The sequence below is a fragment of the Berghia stephanieae genome, chromosome 14 (assembly GCF_034508935.2).
Source record: "Berghia stephanieae isolate SIO BIC M18660-M18661 chromosome 14, UCSD_Bste_1.3, whole genome shotgun sequence".
In the NCBI taxonomy this organism is placed as follows: Eukaryota; Metazoa; Mollusca; class Gastropoda; order Nudibranchia; family Aeolidiidae; genus Berghia; species Berghia stephanieae.
The window spans coordinates 22,209,568-22,232,673 of NC_088373.1; the positions used below are offsets into that span (position 1 = coordinate 22,209,568).

At 36.6% G+C, this 23,106-nt stretch overlaps 1 protein-coding gene and 1 non-coding gene across 2 annotated transcripts; both read right to left on the minus strand.

Annotated features, from left to right (window-relative positions):
- Nucleotides 1-1,044: 1,044 nt before the first annotated feature.
- LOC144959980 (alpha-1,3/1,6-mannosyltransferase ALG2-like) lies at nucleotides 1,045-21,752 on the minus strand. Its single transcript, XM_078892880.1, has 3 exons — nucleotides 20,995-21,752; nucleotides 10,516-10,716; nucleotides 1,045-9,661 (listed from the first exon to the last, which is right to left on the minus strand). The coding sequence occupies exons 1-3, from the start codon at nucleotides 21,629-21,631 to the stop codon at nucleotides 9,162-9,164; spliced, it is 1,338 nt and encodes a 445-aa protein (XP_078749006.1). The 5' UTR covers nucleotides 21,632-21,752; the 3' UTR covers nucleotides 1,045-9,161.
- Nucleotides 21,753-22,673: 921 nt separating this feature from the next.
- Nucleotides 22,674-22,746, minus strand: Trnav-cac (transfer RNA valine (anticodon CAC)). Its single transcript has one exon. It is a non-coding gene; the product is annotated as a tRNA-Val (tRNA).
- Between the last annotated feature and the right edge of the window lie 360 nt (nucleotides 22,747-23,106).

Below are 23,106 nucleotides of genomic sequence, written 5' to 3' on the forward strand. Positions count from 1 at the left end.
AGAAGAAACTACTCAATTTGCGAACAGAAAGCCTAAAAGGAATATTAAAAATGGAATAAATAACAAAAAACAAGGAAGTGAAGAATGAAGCGAGAAGAGATAAGAGACACAACATTGAGAAAATTGCAATGGATGCAGAGACAACAGGATGGTCGAATGTGCGGCTATGCGGTCTAGTGGTATGACACTCGCTTTCGGATCAGAAGGTCCAGGGTTCAACCCTCGCTCAGTGCATAGTTGAGTCCTTGGAAGACTCTTTACTCACATTCTCTCACCGTACTTGGGTGTAAAAGGAGTTCCTGACCATTAACAGCGTTGTCTCTGTCCGAACAAAAAATTGTAATATTGCCTAACAGGCGTCGTGTCTCATTCTACATGTTACATGTTGCTGTTAGTCAGAGACCACTTGTAGGGCACTTTGAGCACGTTTAGTGGATATTGCGCTATATAAAAGCTCAAGTTTTGGGGGGGGGGGGGGGGTTTAAAGCTCAAGCTCAAGTATCTCATTATATCAAGAAAACTCAAACTGAAAGGTGATCTTGGACTTAAAAGCAGAAGATAGTTCTAGTACTACACTGACAGGGAAAGCTTAACTCTCTCAACCCCAACACTCTAGCTTTGTGCTCTATCCTCACTCCCGAGAGATTTTTGGTCCTTTTCAAAATTTTTTTGTTTGTTGCTTTAGGTCTCTTCCAACACAATTGAGGTTATATGAGAGACCGCTGAAACAAAAAAAAAAAACAAGCAATCTAACAAAAATAGTACAAATGTAAATCAAAATCATAACCTAAAGATATCATAAGCTAAATTATAAATAATCAAGAACAAACAAGCAGAAGATTTACAGAAAAAAAATATCCCCTGTCAAAAATACAATCACAAACCAAAGAAGCAGGATAGGCTAGTAAAGAGAAGAAGAAACGACATCACTATCGGATCGTACACCCATGCAAACATCATAGGTATATGATTCAAGGGTGATGCTCCCATCCAACCACCCCCTTTTCAAAATTGATTTTTAAAAATATTCTCAGTTACACAATCTAAAAGTAACAAAAATGGCATATACATAGTTTTATTCAAATCCCATTATTACGTTAATTCAACAACATGGTTGTTGCAGTACCGGTGGTAGTGATTGTTATGATATATGTGTGTGAGTAATTGGATAGTAAATATACAGGGGACCACTTAAATGTAAAGATTACCTAGATATTAATATTGTACGGAATCACTTCAATATAAAAGCGAAAGTAGAATCTTTGTTATTGTTTACTTCCTCTTATGTAAAATCGCATCAAACATCACAACATAGTGTCAAGAAGGTCAAGTAACAACTAAGAAAGAGAAGTACAATCTTAATTACTCGCTATTTTCTGCTCTACATTGGTCAATCGGGGAGAGATATTTACAATACCTGGTCCCTCCCAGATGATGTGGATGTAGATACACTATTCAGAAAATTTACAGAATATTGCCAGCCAAAGAAAAACACAATAATGGCGAGATTTCGTTTCAATTCACGAACACAGAAAGAACAAGAAACAACTGACCAATTCGTCACAGATCTACGCCTGATTGCCAAAGAATGTGACTATGGTGAACTGAAAGACTCTTTGATAAGAGATCGAATTATCTTCAGTACCAGAAACGACAAAATACGAGAAAGATTGCTACAAGAAGAAGACACAAAACTAGACAAAGCACTTGAAATAGCAAGATCTATCGAAGCAACGAGTCAGCAAATGTCTAATATGACTCTAAACACATCTAGTGTCAATGCTGATGATATCAACGCGCTCAGAAAAATGCCACAGCGTGCCCAATGGGGTACAAAACCTACAACAAATAACATACCGAGACAACCAGTCCACCAAATGAACCCAACCAGTAGCCATTGTTTTAACTGCGGTGGGCCACCTCACCACCCTTCAACATGTCCAGCAAGAAAAACATATGTAATTATTGTAAAAAGCCAAATCACTTTTCAAAAATGTGCCGCAAATTGATATTCAATCAGTCGAAGGCTGTGCATGAGATGCAAAAAGATATTGAAGAATTGTCATTTGAATACGTTTCAATTGAATCAATAAAACAAGCAACAAACAAAAGAGACGAAGTCTTTGCAAAGATCAATGTCGACCTTCCAGATTACTAGACATCTCACACAACTCTCAAAGTTAAAATCGACACAGGGGCACAAGGAAATGCCTTACCACTGAGACTGTACAAGAGAATGTTTCCCAAACAATTAGACAACAATGGAAACCCAAATTCTCTCACACCATCACAAAAGGTATTGACAGGATATGGTGGACATAAAATCAAAAAATTTGGCACATGTATAATAGACTGCAACTACAATAACATACGGCACAGTGCATTGTTATATGTCACAGAAGATGCAGGGTCTGCAATAATGGGGCTACCATCAGCAGAATCATTGGAACTTGTTACGATGAACTGCATGATAAAGCGAGAAACAATGATACAAAATAAAGAAGAGCTGATAGATCAGTACCCAGATGTTTTTGATGGCATAGGAAAATTTAAAGGCCAGTATAAAATCCATCTTGACCACAATATGCCTCAAGTCATTCATGCCCAACGGAAAATAACAATTGCTCTCAAAGAAAGAATAAAAAAGGAGCTAGACGAAATGTGCCAAACGAACATTATAACAAAAGTAGCAGAAGGAGAGCCCACCAGCTGGGTTGTTTGTTTTTGTTTTTAAGGGTTTTACGGCGCTTGCAACACATTTAGGTTATATCAGCGCCAGTAAAAAGGAAGAAAATGGGATAGTAAAAAGTTCTAGAATTACAATTAAAGCACCCAAGAAAAAGTAAGACAAAGGGGAATTGAGAACAAATAGGGATCAGATGTAGATTCCAAGAGCATACCACCAATGTACTTAGTTTGAAATCACCTACAAGTCTCATACAGACACAAGCACAAAATCCAACAAAGAGGAACACATTCAAATGCTCACATTATACATTCAAAATAAAAATAATAATACATAACAGAGAGATGATTTACAAGGAAAAAAAATTCATCTCCCAAAACAATAACTATGCATTTGACTGTTTCCCTCCCAGCTAGGATTCCGGCCAGTGCCAGGACAAAACCAAGTAATCTCATTCCGAGACAAAGACAGAAAGCATGTTGGATAACAGATATAAGGGGATAGAAGACACAGTATGTACCTCCCTGCCCGCTATGGGAGGTCAGGATCCCCAACAAGCTGGGTTCACAGTCTCGTTTATAGAGAAAAGGCAAATGGCAGATTAAGACTATGTCTAGATCCCAAAGACCTAAATAAAGCCATTAAAAGAGAACATTATGTCACACCTACATTAGAAGAAATACTACCTAAACTAAGCGGTGCAAAGTTCTTTTCGATCCTTGATGCCAAATGTGGATATTGGAACATTGAGTTAGACGACCAATCAAGTTACTTATTAACAACATTCAATACTCCTTTTGGCCGCTACAGATTTCTGAGAATGCCTTTTGGTCTAAAAATGAGCCAAGACATTTTCCAGCACAAAATTGATCAGACTTTTGAAGGTTGTCAAGGTGTTATTGGCATACGCGATGACATAGTTGTGTTTGGAAAAGATGAGGCTGAACATAATACAAATCTTAAGAAAATGATACAACAATGTAAAGCCACAGGTCTCAAACTAAATCCAGACAAATGTAAAATAAAACAAAAAGAAATAAAATTTTATGGAATAATATGTACTGAAGATGGCGCTAAACCTGACCCAGACAAAGTATCTGCATTACAAAACATGAAGTCACCTCAAAACAAACAAGAATTACAATCCTTTTTAGGACTTACAACATATATGAGCAATTTCATAAAGAATGCCAGTGATCTGACAGCCCCCCTCCGTGATCTTATCAAGAAAGATCAGGTATTTGCTTGGAATGCCAGCCATGAAACAGCTTTCAACAAAATCAAACAAACTATCTCAGACCATACAACATTGGCATACTTTGATAATAGAAAACCTATAACAGTTCAAGTTGATGCCTCAATGAAAGGGTTAGGTGCCACACTAATGCAAAATGGTCAACCTGTAGCTTTTGCCAACAAAGCCTTATCAGATGAAGAAAGCCGTTATGCAAACATTGAGAGAGAGTTACTTGCTGTTGTCTATGGATGCGAAAGATTCCATACTTATCTATACGGACAAACCTTCATTGTAGAGAGTGACCACAAACCACTAAGTACCATCCAATTGAAGAATTTCAAAGCAGCACCACCCCGACTACAAAGAATGTTACTCCGAATACAGCCATATGACCTCACAATAAAATACATTCCTGGCCAAGAAATGAAAGTAGCAGATGTATTATCAAGACTTTCATCTGAAACAAATAATCAAATAAAAGACATGGATGTCAAAATACACCAAGTTATGACAGAATTTAGTAACAACATCTTACAAAGAATACGCGAAGAAGCCGCGAAAGATTATGAATTGAACCCTCTGAAAGAAATAGGATACACAGGATGGCCAGAAACTATACAAGAAACCACTATGTTAACAAAACACCCTACTGGAACTACAGAGATGAAATTGGTCTCGAAGAAGGCTTACTTTTAAAAAGCCAAAGAATTATCATCCCAAAATCAATGAAACATGAAATACTAAGTAAATTACACGAGCCTCACTTGGGAATCGAAAAAACCAAGTTACGCGCTCGAACCTCAGTATTTTGGAGAAACATTAACCAAGATATTGAAAATATCACCAAATCATGCCGAATCTGTCAATCACTCCAACCAACTCAACAGAAAGAGCCACTAATACAGACAGAGACACCTCCTGGTCCATGGCACACTATTGGGACAGACCTCTTCTATTTGAAAGGAGATGAATACTTACTTATTTCCGACTACTTTTCAAAATTCCCCTTTGTACAGAAAATACCAAAAGGTCAAAGCACCAGTCAGAAAATAACAAATCTAACCAAACAAATTATCAGTGAACATGGCATACCAGTTGTCATAAGATCAGATAATGGTCCACACTTCAGTGGAAATGCTTACAAACAATTCGTTAAATCTTTTGGGATCCAACACGAAACCAGCTCTCCTCATTACCCTAGAAGTAATGGATTCATCGAAATCCAATTTAAACTAGTCAAACGAACATTATTAAAATCACTTGAAACTAATTCTGATCCTTTTCTATCGATGATTGCTCTCCGTAATACTCCAATTGATAACAACAGACCATCTCCTGGTCAAATCTTATTCAATCGAACATTGGCCGATGGTCTCCCCCGTAAACCCACCAAACCCAACAAAAATACAACAGACAATTAAAAGTCTCGAACAACGTAAAGAACAACAAGCGCTCTACTACAACAGAGCAACACGCCCCCTACAAACTCTTAGCAACAACCAACCAATCGTTTACCAAAACAAATCAACAAACAGATGGGAATCTGGTAAGATAATCAACCAAGACAATCATCCCGGATCATACATTGTCCTATCTAACAAAGGGCAAAATATTCGTCGCAACCGAAACCATCTCAGAGATGTACCATTCTACGACAAGCCAAAGACAAGCAACATGCCTCTTACTGAACCACAAAGCTACCAACGTAACTCTGAGGCTGAAAAATCTACGAATACGATGGTCGAGCTCCCATCGTCTGAACAGCCAGTGCACGAGCGCACCTCTGTTCGTGGTGACAACGTGTCTCCACAGGAACACCCCACATCTCAAACTCAAACATACACTACTAGAAGTGGACGCAGTGTTAGAAAACCCATAAAGTACACAATGTAGTTAGGCATGGCCAATTGTTAGGGATGTGAAATCAAACTGAAGATTAATGGCGTCCACACATACCCACAAAAACAACGCTAGTGCAACCTAGACACTTGATAAAGCTACTAGAGCTGACAAATATGTGCGGTAGATAGTTGCACATATCTCTTATTGTGTGGTTAGTTAGGCACATATTACATATTACTATTACATGAATTCGAAAAGGATTACCTGACAAGACAGAAACAATATATGATGTGAACTAATCTTGAGAACATTAATCCAGTGGATTGGCACAAATAGAATAGAATCCATAACAAATTGAACTTTATGATATGTACTTAGGTCATTTATTTAATAGTGTACTAATAGAAACAATGTAATGACATAATGATTTTAAACCCCTTGAATTATTGATCTAAAACTAAATTACTCCTATTTCCATGGATATGTCTGTGTGTATGTTAATCTTAGTAATTCTTCATAACTAATATTAAGTCAAAATTCATTCTTCTAAAGAAGAGGGATGTCATGATATATGTGTGTGAGTAATTGGATAGTAAATATACAGGGGACCACTTAAATTTAAAGATTACCTAGATATTAATATTGTACGGAATCACTTCAATATAAAAGCGAAAGTAGAATCTTTGTTATTGTTTACTTCCTCTTATGTAAAACCGTTAGTTGAATAAAGTTGTTGATATCATCCCAAAGTGTTATCCAGTTAATCCAAATATTTATATCGCATCAAACATCACAACAGTGATGATGATGATCTGGTGGTGGTGGTTGTGTTAGTGGTGGTGATGATAACAATGTGGTAGTGATGGTGGTAGTGGTTGTATTAGTGGTGGTAGTGATGATGATGATGATGTGATGGTGGTAGTTGCAGAGGTAGTAGTGATGATATGTTGGTGGATGTCGTTGTGGTGGCAGTGATGATAATGATGATGTGGTGGAAAAATTGATACCCTCCAGCACGGTTTCCTCGAACTAATTTGAATGTCCCGAATTTTTTCCTCATGAAAAAAATGATCAAAATTTGTTTATTTAATTGCACCCAGTGATTTCGACCCCTGATAACTCACTGATGACATTGACATTTACTCATGTGTGTATCGTGTGTATCTATCTACACTGCATGTGTGTATGCACATTATAATACACATGTAGACACCCACAGCTACTCACAGGCTCCACCGCTGTTTCGCATGAAAGACACCTCTCTGCTTTTTCTTATCACTTTGCCACTAAACTCTGCTTATTCTTATCACTTCACCATTTATGCTCATGGTTGGCTACAGTGATAAATGAATGTTGTGATACATTCCGACACATGCACACACACACACACAAACCCTTGTAACATAACAATAAAATAAATAATAATGAAGTTCCTTTTATTCATCCTCGTACGTAAATATGTCTTAGGGCTCATTCAGAGGGAAGACAGGTATAACTCAGGTGTTAGCCGCAGCACAGTGCCACAAATTGAGCTAGGAAGAGGTGGCTTGCTGACTGCCATATAACACGGTGGACATTCAAACTAGGTGTCTTTCGGGTACAAAGCAAGGACCAGACTGTTGAGCAACAATGGCCCATCCCCTCCCAATCAAACGTCATGGTGGTGATGATAGAGATGATGGTGGCTGTTGTGGTGGTGGTTGTAGCATTGGTGGTGATGATAAAGATGATGATGGTAGTGGCTGTTGTGGTGGTGTTTGTGATGATAATAATGTGGTGGTGGTTGTAGTAGTAGTGGTGATGATGAAAATGTGGTTGCAGTAGTGGTGGAAGTGATGATGATGATGTGGTGGTGGTAGTGTTGAAAAAGGCCTGAACTAATTCCTGACCATCTCCAGATCATGTTTCCAATTTAGTGAATTCGTGACCCTTTTCCCGACCTGGGAAGAAAATTATAAAATTCCCGATCTTTTCCCAATTTCCAAGCCTTGTGGGAACTGTGTAATAATCATTACAATAATGATGTTCAAAATCAAGAGGGCCCACTCCTATGTTGGCTGGTCAAGATATAGTCAATATACCTGATCCTGCGGTTTTTTTGAAAAAAATATTTCAAAATGTTGAAGAAGAAAATAAGTAAATTTTGCAGGTTTCTAAATATGTTGTATCACACCTAATAAAATAATAAATAAATAAATAAATAAATAAATTTTCCTTTATTCTTCCCATAGGAGAAATTTGTCTCTAAAATTGAGCTTTTATATAGCGCAATATCCACTAAACGTGCTCAAAGCGCTTTACAAGGGGTCCCTGGTCAACAGCAACATTTAACATGTAGGACGGGACATAACGCCTGTTAGGCGATACGTGTATTACAATTTTTCGGACAAAGACAACGCTGTTACCGGCCAGGTACTCATTTTACACCTGAGTACGGTGAGAGAATGTGAGTAAAGAGCCTTTTCCAAGGACTCAACTATGCGCCAAGTGCGAGGCTCGAACCCAGGACTTTCCGATCCGAAAGCGAGTGTCATACCACGAGACCACATAGCCGCACTGTGCCAGACAACTCTAGGGACTATTCCAAGTGTAGACTGGAATAACCCAGGCGACAACCGCAGTGCAGCGCCGCAAATTGAGCTAGGGCTGGGTGACTTGCTCAAGGCCACACAGCGCAACGGCGGGTGATCTAACTCGGTACCTTTCCGGTATGTAGCGAAGACCGTACCGCTGAGCCACACTGCCCCAAAACTCTACGTTTTCAGAAACCCGCGGATCACATCCACCGGCCATGATTAAACGGGCATCAGCATTAGGACACTTCTCCAACTCTAAGAGATGACCTGTTGAGAATATAAAAAGATATAACTAACTACATGTCACCCATGTAATAAAATATCCCTGCGGAATTAAGCAATTTCAAACTCAAAATTATGGCATTGGCATAAAAAATGGCAAATTTTGCCAGAAATTATGCTGATTTGGAAATAGGCACAAAGATGGGAAAACAAAATTGCTGTCAATGAAAAATGAAATTGTTTATAATAAAGACAAACCAAAGCTTTCAGGGTTGTCTGGCACAAACTTCTGCTTTGATGACTTAAAATCATATTGTGCAAATAAAAACTCCTTTCAACATCAGCAGAGCAAAATTAAAATAAAAAGAATCAAAGAATTTGTCAAAAATTTGCAAGACGTACAGATTTTGCGGTTGCAATGCAAATCAGAAAATTTTCCCTAATTTTGCGGTTGCAAGCTGTGCAAAAAAACGCGGGGCCAGATTTACCAATGTTAAAGAACTAAAAAGAAAACACTTCTCAACTTTAAACTTCAACGATTTATAATAATGGTGCTAATCATAAATCTTTCCAATTTCTATGTATCACAATGTGCGACTCATTCAGTGAGACCAATTACAATTTTATCGAGCCTCTCTGTGAATTCCGCAAAGGAAAACATCGTCTTCACTCTCCGTTTTCCTTGCTGGCCTTGAGTCTTTGAGAGTTGCTTTTCATTAACAAACTTTAACATTGCATTGGAGACATCGTCAGCGTTGCTCTGACAGAGAAATCCAGTCTCTTCATCCTTTACTGTTTCAAGGGGCCCGCCGCTTCTCATAGCAATCACAGGGCACTCCATATACATGGCTTCAATAGGCACGATTCCAAAATGTTCGTTTTCAGGCGTGTATATTAGACAATCACTATGCTTGAGTAGTGTCCTTTTCTGAGCGTCTGTGAAAGACCTGACGAACGTTATCTTGTCGGCCACTTTTAATTCATCAGCAAAGCTGGTGAGTTCTTCGTAATACTCTACGTTTTCAGAAACCCGTGGATCATATCCACCGGCCATGATTAAACGGACATCAGCATTAGGACACTTCTCCAAGAGATTACCTGTTGAGAATATAAAAAGATGAAAAAAGTAAATGGTGAAAATGGGTGCATTCTATGAAATACAAAATCACTACCAGGGCTACCTTTTATCAATAATATACCTGTGGTTAAACTTTAGAATAATAGTAGCATTCATACAAAATACATAGCAGAATGTCTCCACTTTTTAGTTTTAGCCATATTTCATAGTTTCATATTCTATATATAGAATCTTGAGTATCGCCATTATCATTACCCATGTCTTCTTGTATTTCTTTTAATTTAATTTTTTTTTCTTATGAGCACATCCACAGTAATAGGTTATTTGTTTTATTCTTGTTTATCTTATTATATTTTTGGCAAATTTGATTTTTAGTAAAACTAAGGCTTCGAAACTTGGAATGCATCGCAGGCATGTATGTATAAAGAGGATAAGGAGGATATAGATGTATAATAAAATTGTAAAAGTTTCATGATAAAACATGACAGCCATCTCATCAAAACAACTACATATACAGCGAAAATCACGCATTCAAAGAAAAACCCACACAAAGACACTAAAACACCAATCTGCAAATCTAATCATCTTCAAGTATTCATTTGTATCCTGCATCATCAAAGACTGGAACGCTCTTCCCGAATCATGTGTGAACACAACAGATTTAGACACCATCAAGCGAAGATTATCAAACTATTTCAACCTAAACACCAACAATGGCTGCCGCAATCATCAACTTTCTCATATACAAATACTCAGAATTGAGTCGACTTCCAGTAACATTCAGATTCAGATTCAGAACGAAGATGACCATAAAATTTCTGTTACGGGGCATCTGACAAATTATCAGTATGAGAGTTCTTTCTGCTACACTCACCAAAAGCTTCAATGGCCAACTTGAGGTTTTTCTTCCTCTCGTATCGATTGATGGACAGAAAGATGGTGCTCGCTTTGGTTGGCATCAACTCAGGAGTGGGCGGGTCCACAGACTTATCCAGGGCAGCAAAATCAGGGATTGGATACAAGACCTCTGGATGGATGTGGTCCAGACTTTTAAAGGTCGAGTTAAACACTTCACCTAAAGCAAAATGAAAATAGTTCAAGTGGGGTTTTTAAACTTAATTTTCACTGAAATAATTATATTGGCAACAATAAAAATAATAATGATAATAATAATCACTATAATAATAATAACAATAATAATAGTATGTAGCCAGGGTGAGAATGACTGGTCACAAAAAAGGAGGAAATTTTCATCGTGAAGATCATGACCCATCCATGTGACCATAACCTATAAATTTGAATTTCACTAAAATTTACTGAGATGTGATCCAAAATTTGTCTCGCAGCAATATTTGACACGACACTGTTGAATTTCAAAAGTTGAAAGTGTAATTACAACATTTGGTGGTTGTAGTAGCGATGATGATGTGGGGGTGGTTGTAGTAGTAGTGGCAGTATGGATGATGTAGTAGTGATTGTAATAGTAGTGGTCATATGGATGATGTGTGTGTGGTGGTTGTAGTAGTAGTGGTGGTAGGGATGATGATGTGGTGGTTGTAGTAGGATGATGATGTGGTGGTGGTTGAAGTAGTGGTGGTGGTTATAGTGGAATTAGGAATGACGAATGATGATGTGGTGGTAGTTGCAGTAGTAGTATAGTGGTGGTAGGGATGATGTGGTGTTATTTGTAGTAATAGTGGTGCTAGGGATGATGGTGTGGTGTTGGTTGTAGTAGGAGTGGTGGTAGGAATGATGTGGTAGTGGTGGTAGGGATAATGATGTGGTGGTGATTTTAGTAGTAGTGGTCTTAGTCTTAGAGATGATGATGTGGTGGTAGTTGTAGTAGTAGTGGTGGTAGGGATATTGTGGTGTTATTTGTAGTAGTGGTGGTAGGGATATTGTGGTGTTATTTGTAGTAGTGGTGGTAGGGATGATGTGGTGGTGGTTATAATAGTAGTGGTGGTAGAGATGTTGATGTAGTGATTTTGGTGAGTGTTTTTATTCAGTGATGATAATAGGAATTTGTCAAAAAGGAAGAAAATGTCTCGGTCTATCGATCAAACATAAGCAAAGTGTAAAAATAACAGGAACATAGTTTTATATTAGTATTATGTAATTGTATATTACTATTACAAATCCATTCTTATAATAAGACATAAATTTACTATTTGTAAACATTTAATGAATTGTCCCTAAATGCCTACAATATTATTCAAATAAAAGGCCAGTGTTTTGTTTTGGATTTTACTATATAAAGCAGGTTACAATATCTTTGTTAGGGTACCGAAACCTAGTGGTTATTCAGCTTATAAATACAACCCAATAATCTCTCAAATTTAAAGCCATAGTCCAAAGGCAAAAAGAAAGAGTAGTTAACTAAGCCGATCACCATTGCTTTATTCTAATATATTATCTCTGTATAACCAGATGATTTAATGGATGGTTGAGAGAGAGAGAGAGAGAGAGAGAGAGAGAGAGAGAGAGAGAGAGAGAGAGAGAGAGAGAGAGAGATCCAAAAAGGCCTACGACCCATTTGTCTCCCCCCCCCCCCCCCCCCCCCCCTCCCCCCTCAACCATCAACTAGCTAATCAAATTACACCACTCGCCTTCTGTGTCCATTGTGACATCTGGTGCCATTCTGTCTGGCCCGATGTAAAAAAAAATAGGACCGTCACCGAATTTAACGAGATTGAGCGCAGGTGTCAAAATTTGACATAAGACATAATGGTGATTTTGTGGTTTTGAGGAAAATGTTTGACACGGCAAATTCAGCGGAAAATTTCTGATAAATTCTCAAAATCACTGTTTATTTATCCAAAAAAAAAAAAATTGAAAAAGGAGGAATTGTGATGGGGATGGGCGGAGATAAACCATCATTTAGGCGGAAATCCGCCTTTAGGCGGAAGATTCTCAGTCCTGGTAGCTCTAATTTGAGCTCACAGCTATGCCCCCTCTCCCTCTTAAAATAATTCCAGTTAAGTTATCGACACTAAAATGCTCCAGAGAAAGGGACTGTTCGCATATAACGTCATCGAAACTTTGGACTTTTGGTGGTAGGAATGATGTGGTAGTGGTGGTAGGGATAATGATGTGGTGGTGATTTTAGTAGTAGTGGTCTTAGTCTTAGAGATGATGATGTGGTGGTAGTTGTAGTAGTAGTGGTGGTAGGGATATTGTGGTGTTATTTGTAGTAGTGGTGGTAGGGATATTGTGGTGTTATTTGTAGTAGTGGTGGTAGGGATGATGTGGTGGTGGTTATAATAGTAGTGGTGGTAGAGATGTTGATGTAGTGATTTTGGTGAGTGTTTTTATTCAGTGATGATAATAGGAATTTGTCAAAAAGGAAGAAAATGTCTCGGTCTATCGATCAAACATAAGCAAAGTGTAAAAATAACAGGAACATAGTTTTATATTAGTATTATGTAATTGTATATTACTATTACAAATCCATTCTTATAATAAGACATAAATTTACTATTTGTAAACATTTAATGAATTGTCCCTAAATGCCTACAATATTATTCAAATAAAAGGCCAGTGTTTTGTTTTGGATTTTACTATATAAAGCAGGTTACAATATCTTTGTTAGGGTACCGAAACCTAGTGGTTATTCAGCTTATAAATACAACCCAATAATCTCTCAAATTTAAAGCCATAGTCCAAAGGCAAAAAGAAAGAGTAGTTAACTAAGCCGATCACCATTGCTTTATTCTAATATATTATCTCTGTATAACCAGATGATTTAATGGGTGGTTGAGAGAGAGAGAGAGAGAGAGAGAGAGAGAGAGAGAGAGAGGGAGAGAGAGAGAGAGAGAGAGAGAGAGAGAGAGAGAATCCAAAAAGGCCTACGACCCATTTGTCTCCCCCCCCCCCCCCCCCCCCCCCTCAACCATCAACTAGCTAATCAAATTACACCACTCGCCTTCTGTGTCCATTGTGACATCTGGTGCCATTCTGTCTGGCCCGATGTAAAAAAAAATAGGACCGTCACCGAATTTCACGATATTGAGCACAGGTGTCAAAATATGACATAAGACATAATGGTGATATTGTGGTTTTGAGGAAAATGTTTGACACGGCAAATTCAGCGGAAAATTTCTGATAAATTCTCAAAATCACTGTTTATTTATCCAAAAAAAAAAAAATTGAAAAAGGAGGAATTGTGATGGGGATGGGCGGAGATAAACCATCATTTAGGCGGAAATCCGCCTTTAGGCGGAAGATTCTCAGTCCTGGTAGCTCTAATTTGAGCTCACAGCTATGCCCCCCCCCCCTCTTAAAATAATTCCAGTTAAGTTATCGACACTAAAATGCTCCAGAGCAAGGGACTGTTCGCATATAACGTCATCGAAAATTTGGACTTTTTTAGCCCCCCCCCCCCCCCCCCCCCCCCCCCCTCCCCCCTTGGAGAGGAAGTCGTCATACAAAATAAAGAGTAATTTTTATTTTTGTTTTTAAGGAATTTACGGCACTTCAGCACGTTAAGGTAATATAAGTGCCAATAAACAGGAAGAAAATGGCATAGTAAAAAGTTCAAGAATTAGAATTAACACACCCAAGAAAAGGTATGACAGGGGAACACTATCAAAGTTACAAATCATAAATATACAAACAAAACATAATATAGTGCACAACAGAGAGCTGATCTACAAGACTAAAAAATCATCTCCCAAAATTCTTGATTCCCTCCCAGCTAGAGTACCCGGCCAGGACTAAACCAAGTAATCTCATCCCAAGACCAAAACAGAATGCATATATATTGGAAAACAGATACAGGGGGATAGAGGACAAAGTTCAGTAAGGGCCTCCCTGCCCATTGTGGGAGGTCAGGAATCCCGCCCAGAGAAAGAGAGAGAAACAAACCTAAATCAAAACAATTGACCTTTCAAATAAGCAAAAAGTTTAATACCGAAGAAAAAAAATTAATTAGACAACTAGATAAATAAAAGTAATAAGCAAATTGAATTACATGTGCAAATATAAGTCATCTATGAATGATTCAATCCTAAAGCCACATACCACAATTTATAAAATCCAACCAAAACAAAAAGTAATAAATAAACAAATAAACCATGAAAGGCCATAGTTACAGCTACAATTTCATTTCAATCTTTATAAAAGCAACGAAACAAATACCAACTGTTTGGTATCTGGAACTCTTATAATATGACCTATATCCATAAAGAAAAAAAACAAACAAACAAACAAAAAGCCAGGTATACATATTGGACATCACAGTGGCCAACTTGGTACAAAATAAATCTTCTTTGGTCCAACAAAATAAATGGCCCAGTTGGGAACAATCAAAGAGCCTCACTGTGGCATAATGGTGATATTGAACAGTGGATAGTCAGTCCCAGTTGGGAACAATAACAGTGCCTCACTATGGCAGAATGGTAATACAAAGACCAAAACACATTAACTGAACAAAACATCCTCAAACATGGTTGGTAAACAACAACGCCAGCCTCTTACACTTACTCGCTTTCTGGTTCGTTAGTGGCCCCGAGAGATAGCTGGCACTGGTGATCACCAATCAAATTTCAAGGAAATATAAAAGTTATAGATTTAGGACACATGAAAAAGTAAGACGAGACCTGTAAATGAGCTCTATAAAAATTGACTGAAACTCGACAAACTGAAGATTCAATTATTTTTTTAAAAATAAGGGCATCATTGGAGAGCAGAGTGATAAATACAATACATTAAAATGGTGGGTGTTATTTCTTACTGGAAGTATGACTGCCATAATTTGATGTAGAAGGAATGCTAAATAAGCATGTCATTCAGGTAAAGATGACTTCATCAAAGTCATATTCCTGCCTCTGGAATTTTTTTGACATAGAAAAATAATCATCATTATCATCTTTAACTTCTAGCCATGACCAATTGAATTTATTCCTCACATCTTTATCGATGCTCGACAAGTCTGAATTGAATTGCGATCCACGAACAGCTCAGCCATTGTGAGAACATTAGAATAATGTAGCAATGAGCAAACTTGATTTTCAATCAGTAAATCACAGAAAAAAAAACTTAAATAAATATGACTTCAGGCCAATACACTGAATTATTAAGTAGAAGTGAATTATCAAGAAGAAACTTCGGCAGGCGTAGCGGAAAAATTCAAAGAACCGAAATGAAGGTAAATGGCCACAAAACAGCAAGCTCGCTTGGGCTTGAGCAAAACAATGGCAGAAAACGTCCTGATTTGCACGGGAATTAATTAGGCTACTTACCATTGTTCCTTATAATCAGGTACTAAATCAGTGAAGAAACGATCAACCAGTTTGTTTACAACGTGAGGCAATCGAAATGTGCTTGTAGCAATCTATCCTAACTTTCGATTTGAAGGTGTCTACATAACGTACTTCTGGATTCGCAATTTTACTTTATCATAGTTTTGAGACTCGCCAGGTAAATGTGGTCAATTTTGGCTTAGATGAAACAGTGAAATTTATCGCTCGGTGGCTCAGTTAAAATTGGCTACAGTTGGGATCACGACGGGTTTGGAAAGTGAAAAAATAATTTAACGAAGGATGTGTGAAAATACCCAGGGAAGTGTTCAGACACGCCTTTTATAAAAAGCGTCGCTTAGTCTTGGCAATATATACATCGTTAATATAAACGGTCCCCATGAGCTATGCGTAGCGCTGTGGAACACTCCTAATTACATTACGGTCATGGACTACGATTTGTGAATTCTTTCTTTTTTTATTTATTTCTTTCTTTCTTTCCTTTTTTTAAATATTTGAATTTGACAAATTGACTGATTTCAGTTAATTGACTGAGAATTAAAGACGAAGCAGAATAGTTCCAATAGGAAACGGGTGTAAATTCCAAAAGCAAACGATCAATGTACTTAGATTGAGATCATCTAAAAGTCTGATCCAAACATAAGCACAGGTCCATACACTCAAATGTGTTTACCTTGTAATCACGTTCCAAAACGAAGACAGAAAGCAACTCAGAAAACAGATACAAGAGGGGTTAGAAGACACAGTGTGACCTCCTGCCCACCATGGGAGGTCAAAGACCCCACCCAGTACTTTACTGATAAGTGAACCGCATAGGAACAAGATTACTATAGATCAACGACTAATAGAGCAACTGACATTGTTCACATATCCTCCGGATTATTCTCACTTGTCATACCAATACACTGAAAATGAAACCACTGTTCACAAACCAGACTTGTCACAGCAAATCATTTTCAGTGTTTTGGTCGTCAAAGTGAGAATAAATAGGGCAGGTATAGAGTTTCTTTTCCTTGAATTGAAGGATACTCAAGAAGCTAGACCATCCATCTGAAGTGAAGTATGAATTTAAGTTATATTGTTGACAATTTCATGACAAACATCTTCTGGGCTGACCCTCAATTTGGTCCTCGGTCTACTTGATCATCCCTCTCCTGGTTTGGTCGACTTCGTCTGCTTCCATTACCATGTTCAAAAAGGTCTCTATCTAGATCTGAAGAAATCTTTGGTCTCCTTCCTGTTCTTGACAGCTTTGTTATCGCCTCATTTCCTCTTTCCATTGGTAAAATTCACCAATTCCGCTTGCAACTGGATGGTTATGCTCAGTTTCAAGGTGGCGAATCTCGAGACAATCTTTCTAGCAGTCAGCACTCAGTCATAAAGAATTCTTACAGCCAATCTTATAGGACCTGAAAATAATAAACAAAAAATTGAGCAATCCTACTTGAAAATTGCAATCATCCCAACACTTTAAAACAAAATCTGTCAATGAATGCTACATTTTAAAAAAAATTATTAATTCGAGTACGATGTTGCAAATAGGGTTGCAGGCTGACATGCACTGGTCGCCATGTGTGTGTGTGTGGGGGGGGGGGGGGGGAGGGGAATAGACCATCAACAAGCAGTCTAACTGGACTTACGGACTGCACTAAAATTCAACCATTGAGGATCCATTTTTCTCTCATTCTTGGAAGTGAACAGAGTGGAAGAAGTTGGGACTGAAACCCACTCCCCAAAGGGTCAATCTATGAAAGCAAAATCTTCACCTATGAAAATAACGCCTCCAAGTTAAACAACAGATTCACTCTGAGCTCTAATAAAATGGCTTTGGAATAATGACAGCCATGCAGCAGACCTAATTATTAAGTACCAAAGAAGAAGGTCGGAGCTAAACAATACAGTGTTCTATTGTTAGTTATAGGCTGAACCACATAATCAGGTGTTTGCAGCAACAGGGAAAGTCACATAATTTACATTTAGTCGTGTCCCTGTCGCATAATTTAGATATTTTGCCTTATTATATCTTTATCTGGTCCCACACCATGGTACAAAATCTGTAAAGAGCTTAAATCAGCATATGAATAAAACAGTTTGCGACGGCCGACAATGGTTGCTTTTTAATTATAATGTAATTTAAGATTTGAAAATTGAGTTACACCTGTTTCCAGCATTATACCTATGCTCTACACCAAAATAAATGTTACAAAAACACTCAACTGTTGTTGGTGTTGTGCTAAAAACTGACCAAAGAAAATAACCTCGAATCAAACTACAACAAATATCTATATGAATCTAAGTCCAAATTTTATCATTATGTAAATAAATCTAGATCTATAAACATTCAAACTTACATTTGTTTTTTTTCGAATCCCTTATCCTTTGCTGGTGAACTCACCAAAGTGCTTGCAGTGGAATGTCACAATCTGGTATGTAAATTCCCACTTGAAATGTGAGGCAGGATTCTGGATCTTGCGGTTCACTGACTCCACCGTTTTCCACCAATCTTTGGAGAAAACATAACTATTTCTCTCGCAATATCTGCTGAAAGCACTTTTAAATTAAGTATAGTCGGGGAACGTTGCCCCAACCACAATTAATTGATCTGAGTATAGTATTCAGACATATCAAATTCTCTATTTAATATCTGGCTCAGAACGGGCTTCCTCCCGGTCAGAATGATGAAAGTTGAAAGATGTGCAGAACTCTTGAAAATAGGTTACAAAAAAAAATCTCGAGAACGGAAAACGGAAACTGTTCGAAGAACTAGTCACTTCGATCTTTTATTTTTTTTTTGGTTGTCATTATTCCCAGACGACTGTCTGGGGATAATAAAAATTCGTTATCCCCAGACAGGTGTCTGGGGATAACCAATTTTTGTTATCCCCAGACACCTGTCTAGGGATACTATCCCCAGACGCATGTAGCAAGTGGGCAGAAAGATTTTATGCAAAATGCCAAACTAGGCGTGAAAAATACCAAATATTCTGGAAAAAATACTAGTGGTTGTGTCCCAAAACAGTTAATATATCAAGTGATATTTAACACAAGATGAAAGTAAATAGTGATCAAATGTCAAATCCAGCTCTTTATAAAAAAAATATTTTAAAGCAAATGGATCAATGAAATTTCTTTTGTTACTTTGATCTGAAAACGTCAAACTGGCAATTCAACTTTTTATTTTCAACCAGGAAGAAAGTTGTTAATCATCAAATCTGTTCATAGTCCACCAACCATTTAAATTTTCATTACCTACCTACCTGTTAACTTTATTGATCATCTCTTGTTTCTATAATTTGCTCATTCTGGCCACAATTTTGGGGACGACCGGGAATAATTTTTATGTCGCGGACGAATTCCTAGGCCATGGTGTTGTTCGCCCCAAAGCCCAAAACCCACACCTGTCATTTTCCTGTCTGCTTCGCACAAGACGATACAATTTAGTATCACACGTCCACAAAACTAGATCCAACAACATATTTTTATTCGAATCAGAGATGAAAATAACTACCAAAACAAGGAAGCAAAAATGGTGGAAAAATGTTTAGCTCATATATGAAATTAAAATCTTCCGATAGCGGTGTGTATAGGCAGCTCAGTGGGTAAGGCCACCTTTCATTTTACTCCTTTTAGCTGCACAGATTCGACCCAGTCGCGACCGCCCCCCCCCCCCCCCCCCCCCCACCACTCATTTTTTTTTCTTTCTTTCTTCCCAATTGATTTTCATTGTTTTCACTTTTGTTCCGAGTTCCGAGCAAGAGTTTTTTTTAATCAGTTGAATTGTTTATTTCTCCGATAATATTATTTCATTATTTAATTTGCTCTAGATCTATTATTGTTTTTTATTTGTTTTGGTCAATGATAATAATAATAATAATAATAATAATAATAATAATAATAATAATAATAATAATAATTATAATATTTGATATTATTATTACTATTACCATCATAATCATTATTATATTATTATCAATAATAGTATCATTTTTATTATTAATTCTCTTATTATCATACTATTACTATTATTATTATTATTTTATTATTATTATTATTATTATTATTATTATTATTATTATAATTGTTTATTATTATTATTATTATTATTATTATTATTATTATTATTATTATTATTATTATTGTTAACACTATTCCCTGCTCCGAGAGAAATCTCTCTTTTTCTTTTTTTTTATATTTTGACCTAAACCTTAAGAGTTTTTTGTTTGCTAAACCTTTATGTAAATGTTCCGTTTCTGAGCATGAATTTCTTAAATTGTTTTTATTTTTAAAACAATTATTGTTTTTATTTTTAAAACAATTATTGTTTTTTTTTTCTCCTCTATGTGACCATTTGGTCGCTCTCTGAATATTTCTGTTTGTTTGCTTTTTAATTATTTATTCTTTTTAGACACTATTTGAGATCGGAGTGGGGACGAATATATTTGCTAGAAACTAGAAAAAAACAAGAGAGAGAGAGAGAGAGAGAGAGAGAGAGAGAGAGAGAGAGAGAGAGAGAGAGAGAGAGTTTAATAATAAAAAAAAGAGGTGGGGGGAGGATGGATGGGACATTTACCCCTTTCAACGTTCTGTAAAAAGAAGACGGAATTTTAAAAAAAAAAAAAAGTGACGTTACCAGGATTCGAACCCAAACGTCGATTATGGTCAAACTTCCAGGGCAGACGACTAAACCATTCGGCCATGACACCCACTTTGAAGTCGACGCATATTGTGTATATGTAGTAACAACTGATTTTAATGTTGGTTAATTTTATGTTTTTATAGATATTTTATTAACTTTCCTTATTTCTATGTGCATCTGGAAACATTCCATATTCTGGAATGTGGATAATTGTTTAAAAGAGCGGAGTTTCAAATATGCGTCTGGGGATAATGAAAATTCGTTATCCCCAGACAGGTGTCACAGCGGTTTTTTTTTGGTAAAAGCTTCAAATTTCTAAGGGGAAAAAAATCCATACTTATAAACAGACATGTCTGGGAATAACGACAATCTCTTAGTAGTTGTTAAAACTGTTTGGATTGAACTTGAAGGGTTGTAATTGTTGATATTACTAATTAAGTAGTTAGAAATTGAGACAAACCTGTGAATTTACTGTTTACAAAAACACAGTCTGCCATACCAGTTGTCCTTTCCTCAAGAAAATCAATGGGCGCCCTGTAAATCTTTTTGAAAAAACTTGTCCTTTTTGTTAATAACATATCAGGAAAATGACAATAAAATATGATTTTTGTCTTTTTCAAGCGAAGAATAGGAATACACGCGGAAATTTGATCACAGAAAATTAAGTCGTAGTCGATAGAACTGAAAAGCACTAAATATAATGCAGCGTATATCATACGAATGTAAGCACATAAAGCATAGAATCTATTGAATATTTTCCGAGGAAGCCAGTCGCCAACAGACGTTATTTTAAAACTGCCGTCTTTTGTTTCTTGAAAACAGTGAGAAGGATCGTGATGACTGGTAACAAACTGAACATGGTGTCCACGGGTTTTCAAAGCAAGCGCTGCGTCAATCATGGATCGCTCTGCTCCACCTATGCCAAGGTCAGGATGTATAAAGACAATATTTTTGGAAACCATTTCGATTGATGCACAATGTGCCTCCCTCGAAGAAGAAAAAAAAAAACCTAAAGTAAAAAAGGTTTCACTCAACAAACTTGTTTTCGTGGCTGTTTGTTGACACGAAACCGAAAGCGGAAATTCATGTCCACTCATAAACCCTCACTGTCAAGTTCCCGGTTAACGGCCATCAAGGAATCTGACAAATCTGATTGATTAGAAGCTACTGAGAAGCGTTCACTGCTTCTGTAAAAAAAAAAAACATGAAAAATAGCAACATCAAATCAAAACAAAAAGAATAAACAAACACAAACCAAAAAAAAAAACAAAAAAAAAAAAAAAAAAAAAAAACAAAGCAAAATAACCCCCTTTCCCACAACAGAAAAAGAAACCAAAGCTACAAGACAACAACAAAAGAAACCCCAGAAAAACAACGAAAAACCTAACAGCAGACAGAAAGAAAGAAAACAAATTATTGTGTTGGTTTTGTTTTTTTTACTGCAGTAATATAAATGTTTGTACAATGTCTTTATTATCATCATCATCATCATCATCATCATCATCATCATCATCATCATCATCATCATCATCATCGTTTTCATTCTCATCATCATCATCGTTTTCATTCTCATTGTTGTTGATATTATCATTATTATTATTATTATTATTATTATTATTATTATTATTATTATTATTATTATTATTATTATTATTATTATTATTATTATTATTATTATTATTATTATCATCATCATCTTCATCATCATCATCATCATCATCATCATTATTATTATTATTATTATTATTATTATTATTATTATTATTATTATTATTATTATTATTATTAATTTAGTTTAATGGACAATTCGCTCCAAACACTCAAGTTTATTTCTATCTTCTTTTTTTTTTCAATTTTCAATATAGGGCTACCTCAAGAAGCTTATAATATGATCATATTCATATTATAAGCTTCTTGCTTGGGCTACATCCAAAGAGACACCCAAAAATCCAGAGCACTTATTTGGAAATTGCGTGTACACACGGGCATAATAAATATTGACAACACCTCAATTGCAACAAACACCAACAAAAAAATAAAAATAAATAAAAGATAGCAAATATTCAAAAAAGGAGAGCGTGCGATGAAAAGAGAAACAGATTAAAGATTGTAGAGGAAAAGGAAGAAAAAAAAATAGTCTGGTTCAGCTGGGGGTCGAACCCAGGACCTTTCGCGTGTGAGGCGAACGTGATAACCACTACACTACTGAACCTCATTGGTATTAGGAGCTTTAAACCAAACAGTATCGTGAGAAATCTCCCTACTGTGTTAAAATGACGACTTCCTTTTCCATGTCAAAGTTCAAAGGCCAATATTAGCAGACGTCAATACACTCGGCTTCAGTTTTGATGTGCGTTATTTGTGTGATTTTGTTTATAATCCCTTGTAATAGTTTATTATGAACTGGGTTAGATTCTAGTAACAAGCAATGCTTGACAAACTTGTAAAGAACATGACTTTATTCTCCTCCGATGTCAAGTTACACACAGTAACAGCAGTTTGCTACTCGAGGGACATAACTCACTAATATGATAGCTACGATCAAAATTATACTTATACGGGGTTGTTTCCC

Bases quoted from the DNA above. Each gene is read 5' to 3' on its own strand.
- LOC144959980 (XM_078892880.1), bottom strand. From the start codon at position 21,631: ATGAGTGGACATGAATTTCCGCTTTCGGTTTCGTGTCAACAAACAGCC. The intron at 10,717-20,994 runs GTTTGTCTCAAT...ATTTTGCTTTAG, and splicing joins TGTAAACAGTAAATTCACAG to GTGAAGTGTTTAACTCGACC. The intron at 9,662-10,515 runs GTGAGTGTAGCA...TATTCTCAACAG, and splicing joins GTTGGCCATTGAAGCTTTTG to GTAATCTCTTGGAGAAGTGT.